At 51.2% G+C, this 23,967-nt stretch overlaps 2 protein-coding genes across 3 annotated transcripts; both read left to right on the top strand.

Annotated features, from left to right (window-relative positions):
• Positions 1–266: 266 nt before the first annotated feature.
• Positions 267–6,123, top strand: PCOLCE (procollagen C-endopeptidase enhancer). Its single transcript, XM_066274413.1, has 9 exons — positions 267–457; positions 1,325–1,433; positions 1,863–2,121; positions 2,982–3,106; positions 3,581–3,717; positions 4,059–4,324; positions 5,345–5,422; positions 5,565–5,735; positions 5,878–6,123. The coding sequence occupies exons 1-9, from the start codon at positions 363–365 to the stop codon at positions 6,042–6,044; spliced, it is 1,407 nt and encodes a 468-aa protein (XP_066130510.1). The 5' UTR covers positions 267–362; the 3' UTR covers positions 6,045–6,123.
• A 12,941-nt stretch (positions 6,124–19,064) lies between these two features.
• MOSPD3 (motile sperm domain containing 3) lies at positions 19,065–22,299 on the top strand. 2 transcript variants are annotated; one of them, XM_066274415.1, is made up of 6 exons: positions 19,065–19,148; positions 19,609–19,876; positions 20,113–20,188; positions 20,762–20,991; positions 21,792–21,956; positions 22,080–22,299. In XM_066274415.1, exons 2-6 carry the CDS (start codon positions 19,672–19,674, stop codon positions 22,109–22,111), a joined length of 708 nt encoding a protein of 235 aa, XP_066130512.1. In that variant the 5' UTR covers positions 19,065–19,148; positions 19,609–19,671; the 3' UTR covers positions 22,112–22,299. The 2 variants fall into 2 exon arrangements, with proteins under 2 accessions (XP_066130512.1, XP_066130511.1); XM_066274414.1 differs by lacking the exon at positions 19,065–19,148 and adding an exon at positions 19,156–19,330.
• Positions 22,300–23,967: the final 1,668 nt, after the last annotated feature.

A 23,967-nucleotide genomic window follows, 5' to 3' on the forward strand; every position in this document is an offset into this window, starting at 1 on the left:
TCCAAAGGCTAGAGGCTGTGTTCACAGGATTCTTGGGCACTGGACAGAATGGGCTTCCAGATGACATTACTTGATGCCTAGATTATTGCTGAGGGCCTGATGCTCCCTCAGCCCTTCATTGCTCCACCCACCATTTAGGTCAATATTTATGTGTCCTGTACCTAGAGCACTTCCTGGACTCACCACTGTCCTAGCTCTACTCTCCCTGTCCCGCCTTCCCCCCAGCCCTCCCCACTGGCCAGCCCCCACGCCCACACACTCAAGGCCGCCTCATCTGGCACCGATTATCCCTGCCGCTGCTGCCGCTGCCGCACTCAGCTGCTGCCTCTATCTTGAGGACCTCAGCGCCTTTCCCCCCAGCCATGCTGCCTGCTGCCACAGCCTCCCTCTTGGGGCCCCTCCTCACTGCCTGGGCCCTGCTGCCTTTCACCCAGGGCCAGACCCCCAACTACACCAGGTAGGTCTCTTGGCACCTTCCAGTTAGCTTGAGTGAGCTTCAAAAGCCAATTTTTTGAGAGGTTATGCCTGTGGATCTTGTGGATTCTTTTGCTTACACATCACCCCCAAAATCTCCCACAGCCCCTACCCTCTCTGGTCCCCAAGTCTATCCTCCCTGCTGCAAGACCACTGTCTCCTGCAGGTCACCACTGTTCCCCATTTCTTCAGTCTCTATACTCTGCCCTCTAAGTCTATGTTCACCCAGACCCTTGGCCCCCCATGGAACCTGAGAGAGCCAAGACCTTGAACTTGCCTGGTAGCGGGACATCTGGATTCCAGGAAGGCATTAGAGATTAAGGGGGATAGTGGGGGCAGCAAGTGGGAGATTTAGGAGTCAGATACTCAAGTACTTAGCTGGAACAGGAGCAGAGCAAAGGTTGGGAACCCAGAGAGCCTGGTCTCCAGGTTCAGTTTGAAGGCCATCGCTGCTGCTTCTCCCTCAACTCTGCCCCCTCCCCCGCACCGCCTCGTGGCTGTGTCTACATCTGGAAGTAGTTAGGCAGCTGCTGTGGACTGCCTGGCAGTTCCAAGGGGAAGAATGAGGAAGGGGGGCTGAGGAGGATTCCGGGAATTCCTGTTGGGTAGGGGGTGGGGACTGGGGGTTAGAGGCATAGCCAAGTTGCTGGCCCCACTTTTTTCTGGTCCTCTACTATAGTGTTTCCCACCCCAGTTCCACCTTGGCTAGCTGAGGCTGTCCCAGCTCCCTTAGGCCTTTCTCCCTCATCCCACAGGCTTCCCTCCCTGGCCTCCCCATCCTCATTACCTACCCTATTCTAGTCTGTCTACTTCTCCCCCACCCATGGCTGACCCTTCTTCTGTCCTCCAGACCTGTGTTCCTGTGTGGAGGGGATGTGACTGGGGAGTCAGGTTACGTGGCAAGTGAGAGTTTTCCCAACCTCTATCCCCCTAATAAGGAGTGCATCTGGACAATAACGGTGAGAAGTCACTCTGGTCACTACCCCTTGTCAAAGTCTCTAAGGCCTAGGGCCAGGCAGCCAAAGGCCCTCCCCCAGAACCCCACTTCTCCCTGGGGAAATCCAAGCCCCCTCCCTCTCCGGTCACTAATGGCATCAGTGTCCACAATAATATGTGGCAAGTACCCTCACTCTTAACTCTTAATTCAAAGCCTCCTACTCCATTCCCAACTTCATTCCTGCCCCTTGTAATCTCTTCAAAGACATTGTCCCCTGCACAAACCACAAGCCTGAGGCAGAACCCAGGTGCTCTGCTCTGTATCCCTGGGTCCCTTCCCGTTCAGGCCCAGGTTTCTCTCTCTAGGAAATGCTTGGGGAAAGGGAAGTGCCCTCTGCCTGGGTTGTGTGTGACCTGCCTTTGCGGGTCCCTGTGCCTGCCTCTGCAATCAGGTCCCTGAAGGCCAGACTGTGTCCCTCTCCTTCCGAGTTTTTGACCTGGAGTTACACCCTGCCTGCCGTTATGATGCTCTGGAGGTCTTTGCTGGGTCTGGAACCTCGGGCCAGAGGCTCGGACGCTTCTGCGGAACTTTCCGGCCTGCGCCCATAGTTGCCCCAGGCAACCAGGTGACCCTGAGGATGACAGCGGACGAGGGCACAGGAGGACGAGGCTTCCTGCTCTGGTACAGCGGGCGGGCCACCTCGGGCACTGGTGAGACCTCCCTCACCTTCGCCTGCCCCCTCTCCTGGCCCCGCCCCGGACAGGCCCCACCCCCAGCCTTAACCTCCGCCCTAAGAGCCTAGGTCCCCATTGCCTCCCTTTCCCTTTTTCCTCACTAACTGCCCCTCCAGTCCCTCCTCCCCCTCTTCTCTCCCTCTCCCACTCCCACCCACCCCCTCTTCCAGGCCCTACCCCAAGCGCGAGGCGGAAATGGGTCACGGACCCGCGGGTGGAATGGGCGGCCTGGGGTTACTGGGACGGTGAGTAACTGCCCGCCCCCGTCCGCAATCGGGTTCCCTCTGACGGGCGCGAGGGGGCATCCCCGGGAAGGGGAACCTGGTTCCCTCTACCCGGAACCCCCTACACCCAGCCCGGGGCTCCCGATTGCGGTCCCATCACTCCCTCCTGGCAGCAGAAGTCTCTCCTAAAATGTTTAAGGCAGACCTCCCAAAGGGGCCTAAGGGGTTATGCCCCAATTTGAGAGGGCCCTCACAGCGTGGGGACTCTCCAGCCTGCAAGGGAGACTTCTCTGTCGGCGGGGTAGATGGGATCTACCAGGGGAAGAGGAATAGTGTGGCCGCGGGGTCAGGGGGAGGGGCAAGAAGGGGCGTGTCCAGCCAATTCCTCCTCCCTCTTCCACCGCCCGCTTGGGCGCCCCGAGGTGCTAGACTTTCCTAAGCCTCGTTCCTCCTCTGCTAACCTACCCAACTCTTTCCTTCCCCTCTTCTCTCCCCTTCATCCTGAGACCCTAACATCGGACTCTCCTGAACGAGCTTCCAGCCTAGAACTCTTTTCAAACTGACCGAGGGTCTCCACTGCCCCCCACCCCCACTACTCTCTCCCCTCCCCAGAGCACCAATTTTGCGGGGGGCGGCTGGAGAAGGCCCAGGGAACCCTGACCACGCCCAACTGGCCGGAGTCTGATTACCCCCCGGGTATCAGCTGTTCCTGGCACATCATCGCACCCCCAAACCAGGTACCGACCCCTGCCCGGGCTGCCCTTGGGGGCCCGGGTGGCGTCCAGCATGCAGCTAGCAAAGATTTATTAAATATCTACCGTGTTCTAAGCACTGAGCTTGCACTAGTGGGGAGCAAAAACAGACCCAGCGAGCTTGCACGCAAACAAAATGTAAAATTACATCTGTGACCAGCGAGGTATCTGATGCTGTTAAGCTATGGTGTGTGCGTGATGGTGGAGGTGGTGGAGGAGGTGGATTCTGAGTCTGTTCCTTAAAAATGAGCCAGGTCTTAACCTTCCCCACTACTGCAGGAGATGCCACTAAAGGGCTCCAGTGTGTGTGATCCTCCAAGCTGTGGTGTGAATGCATTAAGAGGAGGGCACCAAGGGGCTCAGAAGATGGGAGGAGGCTGCTGCAAGCATCCCCAAGAGTATAGTAGATGGGAGAGGTGAGCGACGCCAAGCAGCCTCTGCCCTTTGCCCTCCTACCAGGTCATCTCACTAACCTTCGGGAAGTTTGACGTGGAGCCGGACACCTACTGCCGCTATGACTCAGTCAGCGTGTTCAATGGAGCCGTGAGCGACGATGCCAAGAGGCTGGGAAAATTCTGCGGAGACACAGCCCCGGGGTGAGGGGGTGGGACCTGGGTAGGTGGCAGGTCCAGGCATCTCCACCTCCACAGGTGCAGGAGCCCTGCCCTGTGCTGCGGTTGGGAGGGGTGGGGCTTAGCTGAAGAGGTGGGATCTGAACCCATTAGCCCCAAACCAGTGGATGGGTCAGGTGGAGTACTAAATAGACTCCACACCAGACTCGTGGTCCGTGGACATAGAGGCCAGTGGGGCCTACGAAGTCTGGGAAGCTAATGCAGCCAACCAGGTTGTGGGGGCAGAGGTTAAAAGGTCATGGCCTGGGTAGAGGCAGGTGTAGGCCCACTTGACACCTCTCCCAATGCCCTGCCGCTGCCTGCAGTCCCATCTCTTCTGAAGGGAATGAGCTCCTCGTCCAGTTTGTCTCGGACCTCAGTGTCACTGCTGATGGCTTCTCAGCCTCCTACAAGACTCTGCCGCGGGGCGCCACCAAAGAAGGGCCAGCCCGGAATCCAGGGAAGGAAGCCCAGTCAGGTCCCCAGCTCCTTGCCCCAGGCACCAAGCCAGAAGTCAGGCCCAGAGTCAAGCCTGAATCCCCACCTGCAGAGAAACCAAAACCTGAGGCTGAGGCAACCCCATTGGGCCCTGGTGAGTCTGGGAATGGGGAGAAGGGGATGCAGAATGAGGGAGCTCTATCAAAAAGTTCTAACTGGGCCCTGGCCGGTTGGCTCAGCGGTAGAGCATTGGCCTGGCGTGCGGAGGACCCGGGTTTGATTCCCGGCCAGGGCACACAGGAGAAGCGCACATTTGCTTCTCCACCCCTCCGCCGCGCCTTCCTCTCTGTCTCTATCTTCCCCTCCCGCAGCCAGGGCTCCAGCCAGGGCTCCATTGGAGCGGGGGTGGCCCGGGCGCTGGGGATGGCTCTGTGGCCTCTGCCCCAGGCGCTGGAGTGGCTCTGGTCGCGACATGGCGACGCCCAGGATGGGCAGAGCATCGCCCCCTGGTGGGCAGAGCGTCGCCCCATGGTGGGCGTGCCGGGTGGATCCCAGTCGGGCGCATGCGGAGTCTGTCTGACTGTCTCTCCCTGTTTCCAGCTTCAGAAAAATGCAAAAAAAAAAAAAAAGAAAAAAAAAAAAAAAGTTCTAACTGACCAGGCGGTGGCACAGCAGATAGATCATCAGCCTGGGATGCAGAGGACCCAGGTTTGAAACCCCACGGTCCCTGGCTTGAGCATGGGATCATAGACATGACCCCATGGTTGCTGGCTTGAGCCCAAAGGTCACTGCCTTGAGCAAGGGGTCACTGGCTTTGCTAGAGCCCTCAATCAAGGCATATAGTATACAAGAAAGGAATGAATGAACAACTAAGGTGCCCCATTGAAGAGTTGATGCTTCTCATCTCTCTACCTTCCTGCCTGTTCCTCTCTCACTCTTGCTAAAAAAAAAAAAAAAAAAAAAAAAAAAAAAAAAAAAAAATCCCCAGGCTCATTCATTCATTCATACAACATTCACTGGTGCCACCTCTGTGCTAATGATACTGGGTGCTGAGACCCAAAGTTGAATAGAACTCTGAAAAGTTCAAATCAATGAGGCTGGTATGGGGAAAGTAGTTCTTCCTACCTGCTGGGTAGGTCACCGTCCACAAACAATGTTCCCTCCCATCTCCTAGGTGCATCCAGTGTCATCTGCCCAAAGCAGTGCCGGCGGACAGGGACCTTGCAGAGCAACTTCTGCACCAGCAAGCTGGGTAAGAAGCCTCCTATATGTTCTCTGCTCCTCTAACTTCCTGCTCCTCTAACTTACCCTCCTGTTCCCAAAGAGCCCCCCCCTTCTGGTTCAGCCCTGCCCTGGCCTCCTGCCCCTCACTTCTCACCCTTACTCTCCCACAGTTGTGACTGCAACAGTGAAGTCCATGGTTCGGGGCCCAGGAGAGGGCCTCACTGTCACTGTCAGTCTCATTGGTGCTTATAAAACTGGAGGCCTGGACCTGCCCTCTCCACCCACTGACACCTCCTTGAAGTTTTATGTGCCCTGCAAGCAGTGCCCCCACATGAAGAAAGGTAACAGGAATGTGGAATAGTGGAGAGGGGTACTTAGCCTCATAGAAATGATAGATGTGGTAGAATATGAGGGGCTCAGATAAGGAGGTACATCTACAAGGTACATAACATGAGCCTTCAATTCCTTCCTCCCCTCCCCCAGGAGCCAGTTATCTGCTGATGGGCCAGGTGGAAGAGAACAGAGGTCCCATCCTTCCTCCAGATAGCTTCGTGGTTCTCTACCGACCCAACCAGGACCAGATCCTCACCAACCTCAGCAAAAGAAGGTGTCCCTCCCAGCCTGTTCGAGCTGTGAGGTCCCAGGCCTAAAACCCAGGCCAGCCTCAGCCCTTGGCCCTAGGGAGCCATTTTTTAATCCAAATAAATGTTCCTTGACTGAGGAAGAGGTCACATATCCATTTCTATGGTTTTGGTGCCCATCTTGGGGATTTCTTTTCATTCATTTGTTAAACTCAACAGACATTTACTATACAGAATAATCTTTAAGAACCTAAATTGGATCTTGTCATCCCTTTGTTCAGACACAAACAATGGTAACTATTAATAGTTAGAGGTGATGGATATGTTAATGAGCTTAATTGTGATCTTTTCTCAGAGCATACAAACCATCAAGTTGTAGGCTTTAAATATATGCAATTTTTATGTCAAAGGTATCTCAAAGCTGTTAAAAAGATATTTTAAACACTTCTATAGTTTTTCATCAATCTCAATAAAATTTAAAACCCTACTGTGGGCTTGAAGGCTTTGGATGATCTGCATCCTTCATCCCTCCCTCTTCTCATCTACTATTTTCTCCCTAAGACCACGGTTCAGCCACATTGGCTCCTTGGTACACTGGCTTTGCCTGTGCTATTCCTTTATCTGGAATTCTCTTCCATAGATAGCTCATGACTTGATTCCTAACTTCAACCATCTCAGCTCAAAGTTCATTCTAGCTAGTTATTTGTTCATTCCACATGCCTGACCTCAGCATCAACCTAAATGCTGAGGTCTCTGGTTCAAAAAACCCTGGGCTAGGCCCTGGCCGGTTGGCTCAGCGGTAGAGCGTCGGCCTAGCGTGCAGAGGACCCGGGTTCGATTTCTGGCCAGGGCACATAGGAGAAGCGCCCATTTGCTTCTCCACCCCTCCGCCGCGCCTTCCTCTCTGTCTCTCTCTTCCCCTCCCGCAGCCAGGGCTCCATTGGAGCAAAGATGGCCCGGGTGCTGGGGATGGCTCTGTGGCCTCTGCCCCAGGCGCTAGAGTGGCTCTGGTCGCAACATGGCGACACCCAGGAGGGTCGCAACATGGCGACGCCCAGGATGGGCAGAGCATCGCCCCCTGGTGGACAGAGCGTCGCCCCTGGTGGGCGTGCCGGACCGGGCGCATGCGGGAGTCTGTCTGACTGTCTCTCCCTGTTTCTAGCTTCAGAAAAATGCAAAAAAAAAAAAAAAAAAAAACCCTGGGCTTGCCCCCTCAAAGCACATATGAGAAGCAACTACAATGAGTTGATGCTTCCCACTCCTCCCTCCCTTCCTCTCTCTCTTTCTCTCCTCTCTAAAATCAATAAATAAAATCTTAAAAAGAAAAAAGCAAATGGCAGACACTGTTTTAAGCACCAAAGTACAACAAAACAGTCCTTGCTCTTGCAAAGCAGAGATAAACAGTAACATAAACATAAGAACAAGTAGCTCTATTAGTGTTACGAAGAAAACATAAGCATGATTAAGAGGACAAAGGGGAATTTTACATTTGGTAGGGTGCTCAGGGGAAGCTTTCAGTGTCAACTTTGTTAACAAATTGTGTGGCCTGGGAGAGACTTCACCTTGCTGAGGTTTCCTTCTGTAAGAATTGAAGATCGCAGTGGTGATAAAAGTGGCAGGGTTGGTAAGTCTTTTATTTATTTTTTATTTTTATTTTTCTTCTTTTCCAAGTGACAGGAGGGGAGATAGAGAGACAGACTCCCACATGCACCAGGACCGTGATCCATCCAGCAACCCAGACTGGGGCCGAGCTCTGCCCATCTGGAGCCATGCTCCCAACTAGTTCAAAAAACCAGTTTCTGAGGCAGAGGCTACAGGAGCCGTCCTCAGCACCCAGGGAGGATAGGTCAAACCCAATATAAGCAGTGGCTGTGGGAGAAGAAGAGAGAGAAAGAGAGAAGGGGGAGGAGGGAGAAGCAGATGGTCTCTTGTCCTGTGTGACCTGATCGGGAATGGAACCGGGACACGCCAGGCCAATGATCTACCACTGAGAATCCTGGCCAGGGCCAGGGTTGGTAAGTCTCTCTTTTGTTTTTAATTCAGTGAGAGGAGGGAAGGCAGAGACAGACTCCCGCATGCGCCCTAACTGGGATCCACCCAGCAGGGCGATGCTGTGCCCATCTGAGGCATTGCTCTGTTGCTCTGAAGGGAGAAACCAGAAGAATGCAGAAGAGGCCAGCAGGAATGACTGGCTCAGCCAGTTAAAGATTATCCACATCCTATAGATCTCTAACTGATCTCCTGGAGAATCCTATAAGAAAAACAGGATCTGTAAATAGATAGGACCAGGGGTCCAGAAACCCCTTCCCCCTTGTTACCCCACTGAAACTCCCCTGCCCCACCTTGAGTCATGATGATGTGCATATAGGGCCTCAGACAAAGGAATCACACGCCCCTTGCTTGAACACTGTAGAAGGTATATAAGATGTAAGAAATCTAACTTCGGAGAGCTTGTGCTTTGGTGCTACTAGCCCCACGTACTCTGCTGGCTACTAAGAAATTCTTCTTCCTCTCTTAAGTTGTCTGGGAGCCTATTTTCTTCCGCTTGGGTGTCATTTCCTGCAACAGATTTCTGGTGCATTGGCTGGGAAATGAGAAATGAAGTCACCGCATTTGGCAGACTTCAAATACCCCACTTGGGAGTCCCAGGACTGCCCTGTAGACGCGCCCAGTGAGTGCACACCGGGGATTTCCCTGTGTGGACACCTCACAGGACAGAAGGGGAAACCCCATCTGCCAGTCCCAGCAAGGATCAGACAACGGGGGAACGAGAAAACAAGAGCATGACAGAGCCACAGTAAGGAAAACCGGGCAAGGGTAGCTAGCTGAGGTCCTGCCCTACTGGGCAGAAGGGAGGCCTGATCACCCGCCAGAGAGTGACTGGTCGTCCTTCATAGGTTAACAGTGGCAACTGCTCACCCTACACAGGACAGGTTAGGAGTGGTGACTCATCACCCTCCATGGGTTGTGGAGGGTTGTGTGAAAGAGAGTGAGTGTGGAGTGAACAAGACGGACACCAGGGAGGAGTTCCAACTCCTTCCCACAGGACCAAAGTGAGTGTTGAGTCCTGAACCGTGGTTCCATAGGGCGCCTCATCCAGCTAAGAGGCAGAATTGCGTGCTGACGGTTTATATCAGCCTGCCATAAGCCAAGAGGGCCTGCTATCTCCACAAAGGGAGCAGCCTGTGATGGACAAAGCGAGTGGCATCCCCTCCAAGTTTCCCTTAACCTCCCGCAATTCCTTCTTGTGGCGTGACTGGTGTTTGTTGTGGGAGGCATGGGAGGTTCACAGGGAAACCTTACTCCCCTGGCCACAATGATCAAGAACTTTAAGCCTGACCAGGCGGTGGCGCAGTGGATAGAGCGTGGGACTGGGATGCGGAAGACCGAGGTTTGAGACCCCAAGGTCGCCAGCTTGAGCGCGGGCTCATCTGGTTTGAGCAAAAGCTCACCAGCTTGAACCCAAGGTCGCTGGCTTGACCAAGGGGTTACTCCATCTGCTGAAGGCCTGCGGTCAAGGCACATATGGGAAAGCAATCAATGAACAACTAAGGTGTCACAACGAAAAACTGAAGATTGATGCTTCTCATCTCTCTCCGTTCCTGTCTGTCTGTCCCTATCTATCCCTCTCTCTGACTCTCTGTCTCTGTAAAAAATAAAAAATAAATAAATAAAAAAGAACTTTAAGAAAGGGTTCTCAGGGATTACGAGGTTACCATGTCCCCAGGGAAATTGAGGACCTTGTATGAACTAGAATGGCCTGCTTTTGGGGTGGGGCGGCCAGCAGAAGAAAGCCTGGATAGGTCCATTGTGTGGAAGGTGTGACAGGTAGTCACTAGAGATCCAGGCCACCCTGACCAGTTTCTCTACGTAGACACCAGGTTCACGCTGGTATTGCACCCTTCCCTTTGGCTTAGAGGTCAAGCTTCCACTGTGTTAGTAACAAAGGCAGGGAAACGTTCCACCAAACCTGGAGAGCCACTGCTGCCACTAATGCCAGGAATTTTAACCCCTAGTGAGCCAGAAGAAGCAGAAACTTTGGCTCCTGCACCATGCGTACTGGCAAGGCTTTACCCTTCTACACCTGGCTCCCCGTCCACCCCAGAGATTGCTACTGATTCAGGCCGATCATTGCCGGATCTATCGAGCCCCAGCATAAACTTCCGCGAGTGAGAGGTACCTCTCACTGCCCTGCTGGAACCAGCTCCAGGCTCTCGTCTCCTAGCAGGGAGGTTGCACTCAAAGACTGCGCCTAGAGTACAGATGCCTCTGAGAGAAGTAAGGGACACAGTGATGAATGAAGAGGGGTGCATGGTAGGACAGCAGGTGCTGGTGTGCCAACCTTTCACCACCACTGACCTCAGTTGGAAGCACCAAACTCCTTCTTATACAGAAAAGCCTCCGGCCTTAATAGATCTCATGCAAACCATATTCCAGACCCATAATCCCACGTGGGTGGATTGCCATTGTGTTTGCTCCTCTCTCTGTTCAACACAGAGGAAAAAACACCAAATATTTATAATACAGGCGGCACCTAAATGGCTAAAGGAGAATACCCCTGAGAAATACCAGAACCCCTAGGAATATGTGAGGGTCCAGGTACCAGGAGAGGATCCTAAGTGCGACCCAAATGTAGAGGAAGGCCTGAGATGGCTCAGGAGATACAGAGAGGCTCTCCTCCAAGGCCTCTGGAAAGGAAGCCAGAAGGCCACTAACACTAATATCAACAAAGCGGCAGAAGCTTTGCAAAGGAAGAATGAGAATCCGGGTGACTTTTATGAGAAGTTATGTGAGGTCTACAGGATCTATACTCCTTTTGATCCAGAAAGTCCAGAAAACCAGAGCATGGTTAATATGGCCTTTGTCAGCCAGAGTGCAGGAGATGTAAAAAGGAAGCTCCAGAAATTAGAAGGCTTTGCAGGGATGAACACTTCCCAACTCCTGGAAGTAGCCAACAAGGTCTATGTCAACAGGGAGGTTGCAAACAGGCAAGAGGATGCAGGCCAAATGAAGAAGAAGGCTGAGCTCATAGCTGCTGCCCTTCAGCACAAGGGCAAAGGAAAGGCTCCCTGAAAACAGAAAAAAGACAGGCAACGAAAAGAAAGGACAGTCAGGCTGGACCCCCTTGTAGTGTGATCAGTGTGCCATCCATCTGCTAGGGAACTGGTCATTGGAAAAAGGAATGTCCCACCTGGAACAAAAGGGAGGCGTGCTTGCCAGACACACTGTTCAGTGTAGCTGGGGAATCCCTCTTGGACTGAGGGCAACCAGACTCAGGGGCCCCCAGTGAACCTATGGATGGTAGGGAGCCAACAGATGGACTTCCTGATTGATACAGGGGCTGAACACTCAGTAGTGACCCGGCCAGTAGCGCCGCTCTCCACCCATAGGGTGGACATTGTCGGAGCCACAGGAAAACAGGCAGGACAGGCATTCTGTCTGCCCTGTAAATGTACTATAGGAGGTCATGAGGTGATGCATCAGTTTTTGTACATGCCTGACTGTCCAGTGCCCTTGTTAGGGCACAATCTGCTAAGCAAACGAAGGGCTACTATATCTTTTGCTGACAATGGCTGGCTAGACTTGCAGGTGCCAAAGCTTAGGCTTGTTCTAACTCTAACCATCCCCAGAGAGGAGGAATGGAGGATTTTTGCTACCATGCTTGGGAAGCCACCCAGTCAGAGGCTACCCCAGAAATGGCCCGGAGTATGGGCTGAGGACAATCCTCCTGGGCTGGCAATAAATCAAGTGCCAGTATGGATAGAGTTAAAGCCTGGGGTACTACTGCATGTTAGCCAGAAACAATACCCAATTCCTAGAGAAGCCTTGGAAGGAATCCAGGTGCATTTACAGAGGCTCAAGGAGCACGGCATTATTATCCAGTGCCAGTCACCCTGGAATACTCCTTTCCTCCCCATCAGAAAACCGGGAACCAATGATTATCAGCCAGTACAGGACTTGAGAATAGTAAATGAGGAAGTAGTGACTTTGCACCCAATAGTACCAAGCCCCTACACTCTCCTAAGCCTTCTCCCTGTCCAAGTCTCCTGGTTTACTTGCTTAGAATTGTACCCCAAGGCACATCTGCTCAATGTTTAGAACTGATTGCCCTAACTTGGTCCCTAGAGCTCAGTGAAGGAAAAAGAACAAACATTTTTACTGATTCCCACACTGTCTCTCTTACTCTGCAAGTCTATGGGGCCGTATATAAGGAAAGAGGGCTCCTGACAGCCAGGGGCAAGAACCTCAAATATCCAGGAGAAATTTCCCAGCTGCTGGAAGCAGTCTGGAAGTCAAAACAAATAGCAGTAATCCACTGCCCAGGACACCAGAAGGGAGGAACGGTAGAAGCCCGGGGGAATGCCAGAGCAGACACATAGGCAGAGGACTTCTACTCTACCCTACCACAAGCTACTATAACACCTCTCGTCCTGTGGGCCCCAGATCTTACACCCAAATATTCTGAGGGAGAGAAAAGGTGAATGGAAAAAGAAGGGGCAAAAGAATTAAAGGAATTGGACTGTACCTTCTTTGGTACAAGACTCGCTCCTGAAAGCCGGAAGCTGTTTCCCTTCCAATGGGAGGACCCGGCTACAGGGGCAAAGGTGCAGTATACAAAGACTAGGCTCCTGTAAGGGTTCAAGAACTCCCCTACCATCTTTGGGGAGGCCCTTGCTCATGACCCCCAGTGGTTTCCTGCACAGGACATTGGATGTGTCCTTCTCCAGTATGTGGATGACCTGTTGCTGGGTCACAAGACTCTCCAAGGCTGTGCTCAAGTACACCCTCTAGAGAAGAATGGATACAAAGTCTGGAAGAAGAAGGCCCAGATCTGCCAAAGGCAAGAAAAATACTTGGGATTCATTCTCCAGCAGGGGGAGAGGAGCCTAGGAGTGGAATGCAAACAGGTTATTTAGATTCCCCACCACAAGGAGACAAGTTAGAGTTCCTGGGTGGAGTGGGATTCTGCCGTTTGTGGATTCCCAACATTGCAGTACTGGCCAAACCCCTCTATGAAGTCACAAAGGGGGGAGAAAAAGAGCCCATGGACGGGGGGCCGGAACAGGACTGTGCTGTTCAGACTGAAAAAGGAATTACAAGTTGCCCCAGCCCTAGGTCTTCCTAACCTAGAAAAACTGTTTGTGCTGTATATCTCGGAGAGGAGCAAGACAGCAGTAGGTGCATTAACTCAGGACTTGGGGTCATGGCCTATCGCTTACCTCGCTAAACAATTAGAGCCGCTAAGGGCTGGCCACAGTGCCCGAGAGCCTTAGCAGTCATAGCAATGTTGGTGTAAGAGGCAGACAAATTGAATTTGGGACAAAACTTGAAGGTGCAGGTATTTCATGCAGTAGTAACTCTGAAGAATGCAAAAGGGCATCATCGGCTCACAAATACCTGTTTCATCCAATACCAGAGTTTACTCTGTGAAAACCCAAGGCTGGCAATAGAGGTGTGTACCACTTTAAATCTAATGATGCTGCTCCCAGTGAAGGAGAGAAAGCAGCAACAAAATTGCTTAGAAGCGTTTGACTCTGCATATTCCAACCTCCAGCCGGCCAGACCTGTTGACCAACCCATAAGAGACCCAGATTGGGAGCTCTATGTAGGTGGAAGCAGCTCTGTCAACTCAATGAGGGGTATGCAGTAGTGACTCTAACAGAGACAGTAGAGGCTTGGCCTCTACTCCAAGGCACTTCTGTTCAAAGTGCAGAACTGATTGCCCTAACTTGGTCCCTAGAGCTCAGTGAAGGAAAAAGAACAAACATTTTTACTGATTCCCACTTTGTCTTTCTTACTCTGCAAGTCTATGGGGCCGTATATAGGGAAAGAGGGCTCCTGACAGCCAGGGGCAAGAACCTCAAATATCCAGGAGAAATTCTCCAGCTGCTGGAAGCAGTCTGGAAGTCAAAACAAATAGCAGTAATCCACTGCGGAGGACACCAGAAGGGAGGAACAGTAGAAGCCCAGGGGAATGCCAGAGCAGACACATAGGCAAAAAGGACTTCTACTCTACCCTACCACAAGCTACTATAACCCCTCTCATCCTGTGGCTCCAGATCTTACACCCAAATATTCTGAGGGAGAGAAAATGTGGATGGAAAAAGAAGGGGCAAAAGAATTAAAGGACAGCTGGAAGCAACTGCCAGATGGTAGGGTTGTCATCTCCCACCTGTTGGGACCGGCAGTAGTCTGGGCTTCACACACTGCCACCCATATGGGACAAGAAAAAAACAGGCCTGACCAGGCGGTGGCGAGTGTCGGACTGGGATGCGGAAGACCCAGGTTCGAGACCCCGAGGTTGCCAGCTTGAGCGAGGGCTCATCTGGTTTGAGCAAAAAGCTCACCAGCTTGAGCCCAATGTTGCTGGCTCAAGCAAGGGGTTACTTGGTCTGCTGAAGGCCCGCGGTCAAGGCACATTAAAAAGAAAAAAGAAAGAAAGAAGAAAACAGAAAAACTTTTAGGAAAGTATTTTTACATTCCTCTCCTAGCAACTTTAGCCAAAGGAGTCAGCTTGCACTGCCCAACCTGCCTCCAGGAGTGTCAAACAAGGACCCTCGATGCCTCCAGGTATCCAGTCCTACGGGGCAGGCCCCTTTGTGGATGCACAAGTGGACTTCACCAAAATGCCCTGAAGCCACGGCTGCCGGTACTGTTAGTGCTAATGTGCACCTACTCGGGATGGGTAGAAGCCTGCCCCTCCTGGACTGAAAAGGCCAGAGAAGTAACCAAGGCACTGCTCAGAGAAGTCATTCCAAGATTTGAACTGCCACTTCGGATAGGCTCTGACAATGGCCCTGCTTTTGTGGCTAAGGTAGTACAAGAAACGGCACAAGCCTTAGGCATCACCTGGAAACTTCAAGTAGCATACAGACCACAGAGTTCGGGGAAGGTGGAATGCATGAATAGGACTCTAAAGTTAGGGCTTAGCAAGTTATGTCAGGAGACAAATCTTAAATGGGTGCAAGCTTTACCTTTAATTCTGTTCAAAATTCGGTGTACCCCATCCAAGAACACTGGGTACTCACCCTATGAGATACTATACAATAAGCCTCCCCCAATATTATACAGTTTGCCAGGGACGCCCCTCCCCAAGAACTAGGAGAAATAGAACTACACAGACAACTAGAGGCTTTAGGTAAGGAAGCCTGTACCATATCCAAGTGGGTGTTGGATAGGGCTCCAATCAGTCTGTTTGCTCCCATTCATCCTTTTTCCCCAGGTAACCTGGGGTAGGTCAAAGATTGGAATCCAGCTCCCCTCCATTCCAAGTGGAGAGGACTCTACACTGTGATCCTGACCACTCCAATGGCTGCCAAAGTTAGAGGGAATACCTGCCTGGGTTCACCACAGTCGACTGAAGCCGGCAACTCCCACAAAGACCTCCTGTAGGCCCTGGCCAGTTGGCTCAGTGGTAGAGTGTCGGCCTGGCGTGCAGAAGTCCTGGGTTCGATTTCTGGCCAGGGCACACGTGATAAGTGCCCATCTGCTTCTCCACCCCTCCCTCTCTCCTTCCTCTCTGTCTCTCTCTTCCCCTCCCGCAGCCATGCTCCATTGGAGCAAAGATGGCCCAGGCGCTGGGGATGGCTCCTTGGCCTCTGCCCCAGGCTAGAGTGGCTCTGGTGGCAACAGAGCAACGCCCCGGAGGGGCAGAGCATCACCCCCTGGTGGGCAGAGCGTCGCCCCCTGGTGGGCGTGCCAGGTGGATCCCGGTCGGGCACATGCGGGAGTCTGTCTGTCTCTCCCCGTTTCCAGGTTCAGAAAAATAAATTAAAATTTAAAAAACAAACAAACAACCAACAAACAAAAAAGACCTCCTGTAGACGGCGCAGACGGATCCCTCCAACTCCTGTAAGTTGTCCCTGAGAAAGACAACGTGCCCTGCTCCAGCCATAAACCGGAAGCTGGCTGGTCCACATATGCCCAAAGCCTGAGGAACCTCGCTGTGGGGCTTCTTATAACTGGACTCTGGGGAGGGAGAGGAACTAGGGCAGAGGACTGTGAACCATGTATCCATATCACCAAGAGAGGTAAAAAAGTCTCTACCATCTTGCTTTTCTATAGCTTCTATAAATGCCAGGGAACTCAGAAAGGGACCTGTACCTATAATCAGACTCAATATTTTGTATGTGACCCAGGAAATGACAAACCTTATATCTGTTATAACCCTATAGACCCTCCTACTGAAGTAGTGTTTGAGGTAAAAGTAGCAAGGGGAGGGGGAGTTTGGGGGTGGAATGATGGGCCAACCATGGCACAAACTAGGGTAGAAGGAAACCCAGAACAAGTCATCTTAAGGTATGATGCATGTGCCACTATGAGTCATGCAGAAAGGGGGTGTGGTCCCTTGACTGGAAGAGAAGCTACAGGGTAAATGAAAAGTATATATGTGCTCATAGCTACTCATGTGGAATAACCTGTGAATATTGGTCATGTGTCCAATTGGCTACTTGGGAAAAGGACACCTCTAAAAGGAAATAAGTATATTTTAAGAAAGTGGAGGCTCTCCCAAACTGCACCCATGGTTGCATCCCTTAAAGCTAATCATAATCCATCCCTTAAACCCCTGTTGAAAGGCTGGAGAAGTGCTAACACTTGGCATTGACGGGAAGGGGCTAGATCCCATTGTTCCAATCCTTATCAGACGTCAGGTACTGGACCACCTTGCTCAAGCCTTCCAAGTATATAAGTCCTTTTATGAGGAATGAGGAAGCAACTGAACCCCTACCGCCCCACCACCAAGTAAGAACTTATTCCTCAAGATGGCTGAAGAAATAACTCATTCCCTGAATGTCATCCCCTGCTATGTACGTGGGGGAACTCTAACGGGTGATAGATGGCCATGGGAAGCCAAAGAATTAGCCCACCAGAGCTATGCCAAATATAATGGCCCCCTCACCTCTGATGACAGCCAGTGGGTTTTAAAACATACTACTATAGGACAATACTGCTTGGCCAGAGGTGGAGGAAATTTCATTGAATCAGTTGGGGATTTAACTTGCCTTGGCCAATGGTATTATAATGCCACCTCCAAATAAAGCATGTGGTGGGGAAATCAGACAGAAAAATCTGTTGGCCAGTTGCCAGAGTTGGCTGGAGCCTGGCAGGACCCTGGCAAGGCCCGAGACTAGATAGCACCATGTGGCCTTTACTGGATTTGCAGAAACAGGGCCTATATCTGCCTTCCCAGGAATTGGGAAGGGAGCTGTATAATTGGTATAATAAAGCCATCTTTCTTCCTCTTGCCTCTGAAAACAGGGAATTGCTTGGCTACCTGGTCCCACAGCCCCTACAATGGGTAAAAAGAGAACTCCAAATAGGAGACTGGAAAGATGATGAGTGGCCCCAAAAACAAATAACCCAATACTATGGACCTGCTACTTGGGCAGAAGATGGATCTTGGGGATACCATACCCCACTTACATGTTGAACTGGATTATCTGACTGCAGGCAGTCTTAGAAATTATTACCAATGAGATTGGGAGAGCCCTAACCCTCCTTGCACATCAATAGACTCAGATGAGAAATGGCATCTACCAAAACAGGTTGGTGCTAGACTATCTATTAGCAGCAGAAGGAGGAATATTGTGGAAATTCAATCTCATCAATTGTTGCCTGCAGACAGATGACCAGGGCCAGGCAGTTGAGGACCTTGTCAAAAAGATGACAAGACTGGCACATGTGCCTGTGCAAGTCTGGCATGGATGGGATCCCAATAGCCTTTTGGGGGAATGGTTCTCAGCCTTTGGTGGATTTAAAACCCTAATAGGAGCAGTCTTACTGCTCCCAGAATTTGCCTGATTGGACCGTGTCTGTTGCCACTACTAATGAACAGTATAAAGAGCATGATAGAGATCACTGTACAGCAACGAAATATGGCCCATGTATACTTTACCCGCCACTATCAGGAAATCCCACAGGAGTTAGACAACGAATGTGAGACTCCAGCATAAAAGAAGAAATTTCTAGAGTCTCAAAGCAGGGAATGAGAGGGGAAAACCCGGAAGAATGCAGAAGAGGCCTGCAGGAATGACTGGCTCAGCCAGTTAAAGATTATCCACATCCTATAGATCCCTAACTGATTTCCTGGAGACTCCTACAATACTCACAAGAAAAACAGGATCTGTAAATAGATAGGACCAGGGGTCTAGAAACCCCTCCCCTCTTGCTGCTCCACCGAAACTCTCCAGCCCCACCTTGAGTCATGATGTGCATGTAGGACCTCAGACAAAGTAATCACTGGCCTCTTGCATGGACACTGTAAAAGGTATATAAGATGTAAGAAATCTAACTTCAGAGAGCTTGTGCTTTGGTGCTACTAGCTTCACGTGCTCTGCTGGCTACTTATAAATTATTCCCCTATTAAATTGTCTGGGCGTCTATTATCCTCCATTTGGGTGTCTTTTCCTGCAACAGCTCAGCAACTGAGTGCTGCTTAGCTCCTGAGGTGGAGGCCATGAAGCTATCCTCAGTACCCAGGCCAACTCGCTCTAATGGAGCCAGGGTTGCAGGAGGGGTGGGGGTGGGGGAAAGAGAGAGAGAGAGATCGAGAGGCGGAGAGGTAAAGAAGCAGATGGGCGCTTCTCCTGTGTGCCCTAACTCAGAATCAAACCTTGGACATCCACACGCCGGGGGTGGGGGGAGGCTCTACCACTGAGCAGCCAGGACCAGGGTTGGTAAGTCTTAATTCCCTGTGCAAATGTGAATGATTTCCCAGTCCCATGCAGGAAGCAGAGAATCAGGAGAGGAACTCTGGGCTGAGAACGGAGTCCAACAGGGAGCTAGCACTGTAGGAAATGGCTTTGGCTGCTGCAGATGCTTCTAGGAGAGCTTGGAATTGAAGTGGAGAAAGAGGACTCCTTTGTGGGATGGGATTCTAGCGATCTGGTGGGTCTCAGGTGCTGAGGAATTAACAAAGCCCGTTCCCAACCTCGCCCGGGTCTCCCAGAGTAACTCCAGGACTACAGTTGCAGACAGAGACACCCGTCAAATTTTTTGCTAAGATCTAGTCAATTCTCTCTTTAAGCGCACTAATCGGCGTATACTTATGGCGGAAACGAGGCCGCCCTGGCCAATGACAGAAGCCGTATGGCGGAAGTGCCGGGAATGGTCTCGTGCAGAAGGCAGCCTCTGTCTGGTCACAAATTGATTGGCAGGTGCTGTGGCCAGAAGGTAAGAACCGTAGCGAGAGCTGCTGATCGGAGGCAGAAGCCCAAAGAAGCGCGGGTTGGAGTTCAGGGAGAGATCCGAGGCCCAGATATCCGTGGAGCAGGGGGCGGAAAGGGCAGCCCCGGAGGAGACCGCTGCGACAGGAGGAGTCTGGCTCAAGAAAGGGGGCGGAACCCATACTCCCGGTAGGGGCGGGGCTTCTGGAGATGTTGAGCCTGGCCTAGAGACCAGGCTGGAGTTGGGAGCCGCCGGGGGCCGGGTTTACCGAGTGGGCGTGACCATCGAGGTGGGGTTTGGGGGCGGGGCCTAAAGGGCCTGGGCATTCCTGGAAAGGGGGAGGGTTTCGGAGGTCTAGTCTTGGTATGCGCGAGCCTTATCTAGTGAAGTTACGGGGAGGTGGCTACATCAGTACAGGCCGGCCCCGCGATCTCATCTGTTCCCTTTCGCCCCTCTTGTCCCTAAGCTCTAGACTTCAGGTTCTGTTCCCCGAGCTCAGCCCTCGGATGTCCCACCGCCCAGAGCCTGCATGCGCCGCAGGGCGCCCCAGGACCAGGAGCTGGTGGGTCCCGGGGCTCCTGAGCGGGGGTCCCGGGACGCTGCTCCTCCCTCGGGACCTGTTGTCCCGGTTCTCGTATTTCCCCCGGATCTAGTATTCAGGGCGGACCAACGGAGTGGACTCAGGCAGCTGCTGACCCTCTATAACCCCACGGGAGCTGCGCTTCGCTTCCGAGGTGAAGGGATGGGCGCCTCAATGCTAGGGGTCTGGGGACTGGCGGCAGGACTTTGGGGGCCTGTGTGGGCTAGAAGAGTCAAATGAGTATGGTCAGATGTCCAGCCTTGGTAAACTGAAAGAGTCGTGTCCAGTCCTGGGGGGTAGAAGGCAAGGGGGATTCTAGGGTCCTTTCATGGGAAAGGCTTGTGTAAGGACTTTGAAGCAATAGTTGGTCTATGTGCGTTTATCCCCCAGTCCTGTGCACAGCGCCTGCCAAATACACGGTGTTTGACGCAGAAGGCTATGTGAAGCCTCAGTCCTGCATTGACATGTGAGTTGCGAGAATGGGGAAGCCAGAGGTCGCTGCTACCTTTTTCTGAATAACTGAGCCATGGTCTAGCAGGGGTAGTCAACCTTTTTATACCTACCGCCCACTTTTGCATCTCTGTTAGTAAAATTTTCTAACCGCCCACCGGTTCCACAGTAATGGTGATATATAAAGTAAGGAAGTAACTTTACTTTATAAAATTTATAAAGCAGAGTTACAGCAAGTTAAAGCATATAATAATAATTACTTTCCAAGTACTTTATGTGGATTTTCGCTAAGTTTGGCAGAATAAATTTTTATAAAACAAGTTACTATAGTTAAATCTGTCTTTTTATTTATACTTTGGTTGCTCCACTACTGCCCACCATGAAAGCTGGAACGCCCTCTAGAGGGCGGTAGGGACCAGGTTGACTACCACTGGAAGATCTCAGACCTTGTCCTCTTCAACCTTTTTCCCCCATCCTCTGTCTGCAACCCTGTGGTAAAGTTTCCTGGGAGGGTGGGGCCTGGATCCACTGGGATCACTGCGTCTATCTCACTTCCTCTCAACACGCCTTTCTCCTGTATTGGGACCAGTGTAATTCGCCACGTGGCCCCCATTGCCAACCACTATGATGTCCAGGACCGCTTCCGCATTGAGCTGTCTGAGGAAGGAGCTGAGGGCCGAGTGGTGGGACGCAAGGACATCACCTCGGTTCTGAGAGGCCCGGCCTACTCCCTTGAAGTTCAGGGGCAGCCTGACCCAGCGCCCCACCCAGGGCCTCCTTCCTGGACAGCACCACCCCTGGCCAGACAGCTCCCTGAGAGTGAGTTGGGAGATGGGAATTCTTGAGTTCTGTAAGGGAGGGAGGACCTAGTATTACCCGAGAGTTGAGCTCAGTTGGAGTTCCAGAGGTCTTTTGGTGGAAACATTCCTAGGAATTGAGATTTTTTTTTTTTAAATATTTTATTTATTGATTTTTTTTAGAGAGAGAGGAGTGAGAGAGAGAGAGAGAGAGAGAGAGAGAGAGAAAGAAGGGGGAGGAGCAGGAAGCATCAACTCCCATATGTGCCTTGACCAGGCAAGCCCAAGGTTTCGAACCGGCGACCTCAGTGTTCCAGGTCGACGCTTTATCCCACTGCGCCACTACAGGTCAGGCCGGAATTGAGATTTTATATTAGGTTAGGGAATAAGCAGATTTTGCAGTTTCCCTGGTTTCTGGTTTCTACTTAGGTGAAAAAGTTCTTCCTTAGCTGGGTAGAAAGCTTCCAATACTTTCTATCATATGCCATCTCAGTTCAGTTCCATAAGAAACCTGTACTGAGTAATTATGCCACACCAAGTTGTTTGCTGGGCCTGGGAGATGGAGTTCCCTGCTGGTAGACAGGTACACAGAAGCCACTAATCAGGCAGAATTAAGGGAGAGAAAAAATACTGAGGGACCAGAGGAGAGAGGGTCTTTTGTGGCTGTGAGGACTGAGGCTCCAAGTTAGGAGAGGACACTTGCATTGTACCCCTGGAGGGCAATCAAAAGTAGGTGCACCTTCTGTCTTCAGCCTCCTCTCTGGAGGACCTTGAGTTGGGGAGGAGTTGATACTAGAGCTTCTGATGAGCCTTGTTTCCCAGAATCCCACCAACAAGTGGCTACCAGTTCCTTCTTCCTCTTCTTGCTGACGGGCATAATCTCAGTGACTTTCCTGCTGCTCCCGCTCCAAGATGAACTCGGCAGCCAGCTGCCCCAGATCCTGCATGTCTCCCTGGGACAAAAGTTGGTGGCAGCCTACATCTTGGGTGAGCACAGTAATGGCGAGGGGATCTGGGCTCCAGAGAAAGAGGGATAGGGTAAGGAAAAAGGGCTTCCAGAGCTTCAGGGCTGCTCGTTATGACCTTGCTCTTTCTCTCTCCCCTCTCCAGGCCTCCTCACTATGGTCTTCCTCCGGACCTGAGCCCCTGCTCAACCTCCATCCCCCTCCTCGGGCAGGAATGTGGACTTGAGACAACCACTGTAATATTCATACCTTGGCTCTTACTCTCTTCTTCCTTTTTCCTGCCACTCCCTCCACACTTGACAAAAAAATCCCCAAGAATTTGTATTCATTTTCCAAGTTGAATAAAATAAATTTGAAAAATTAAACTGAGAAATATAGGGAACATGTCCCTTTCTTCATACTTCTTTTCTTTCCAGTTCCTTCTACTCCCATTCCCGGGGGACCCAGGCACCTGAGCCAGTGAAGAGGTCCAGTGAGGATTTAAAAGACCTGGCTTCTAGTTCTGGGGCTGCATCAAAAAAAAAAACGTGACCTTGATTAAGTCCTTTGATTTCTCAGAGCTTCAGTTTCTACCTTCCAAATGAGGGATTCAAGAAAGTTGGTTCTCCCCGCTGCCTCCACCCCTACCCCTTTTGCAACATCGTCTTGATCTCCAATGGGTATGTTTCTGTTTTGTTTTGTTTTCATTTTGTTTAGATTTTTAGATTACACATATAAATGAAATACAGTGTTTGTCTTTGATTTATTTCACTTAGCATAATGCCCTCTGTGTCCACCCATGTTGTCACAGATGGCAAAGTTTCATTCTTTTATGGCTGAGTAATATTCCATTGTGTGTGTGTGTGTGTGTGTGTGTGTGTGTGTATCACATTCTTTATCCATTCATCTATTAATGGATACCTAGATTACTTCCATATCTTGGCTATTGTAAAGAATTTCATAATGAACATAGGGGTATATAGATCTTTTCAAATTATTGTTTGTGGGTTTTTTAAATTTTTGTATTGATTTTTAGAGAGAGAGAGTGGGGGGGAGAAGTGGGAAGCATCAACTCATAGTAGTTGCTTCCTGTATGTTCCTTGACCAGGCAAGCCCAGGGTTTTGTTTCTTTTTTTTTTTTTTTTAAGATTTTATTTATTCATTTTAGAGAGGAGAGAGAGAGAGAACAGGGAGAGGAGCAGGAAGCATCAATTCTCATATGTTCCTTGACCAGGCAAGCCCAGGGTTTTGAACCGGTGACCTCAGTGTTCCAGGTCGACACTTTATCCACTGCGCCACCACAGGTCTGCTAAGCCCAGGGTTTTGAACTGGTGACTTGAGCATTCCAGGTTGACGCTTTACCCACTCTGCCACCACAGGTCAGGCTGTTTGTGTTTTCTTAAATATCCAGATGTGGTACTGCTAGGTCATATGAGAGCTCTATTTTTAATATTTTGAGGAATCATACTTTTCACATAGTGACTACACCAAGTTACAATCTCAAGAAAAGTTTATTATTTATTTATTTATTTATTTTTGTATTTTTCTGAAGTTGGAAACAGGGAGGCAGTCAGACAGACTCCCGCATGCGCCCGATCAGGATCCACCCGGCATGCCCACCAGGGGGCGATGCTCTGCCCATATGGGGCGTCACTCTGCTGCAACCAGAGCCATTCTAGTGCCTGAAGCAGAGGCCATGGAGCCATCCTCAGCGCCCGGGCCAACTTTGCTCCAATGGAGCCTCGGCTGTGGGAGGGGAAGAGAGAGACAGAGAGGAAGGAGAGGGGGAGGGGTGGAGAAGCAGATGGGCACTTCTCCTGTGTGCCCTGGCCGGGAATCAAACCCATGCCAGGCTGACGCTCTACCACTGAGCCAACCGGCCAGGGCCGATTCTTTAAAAATATATATATATATAGATTGATTTTAGAGGAATGGAGAGCAAGAGAGACAGGAACATTGATATGTTCCTGTCTGTGCCCTCACTGGTGATTGAATCCTCAAATTCTGTGCTTTGGAACAATGCTCTAACCAATTGGACCATCTGGCCAGGGCAG

The sequence above is a fragment of the Saccopteryx bilineata genome, chromosome 4, assembly GCF_036850765.1.
Source record: "Saccopteryx bilineata isolate mSacBil1 chromosome 4, mSacBil1_pri_phased_curated, whole genome shotgun sequence".
In the NCBI taxonomy this organism is placed as follows: domain Eukaryota; kingdom Metazoa; phylum Chordata; class Mammalia; order Chiroptera; family Emballonuridae; genus Saccopteryx; species Saccopteryx bilineata.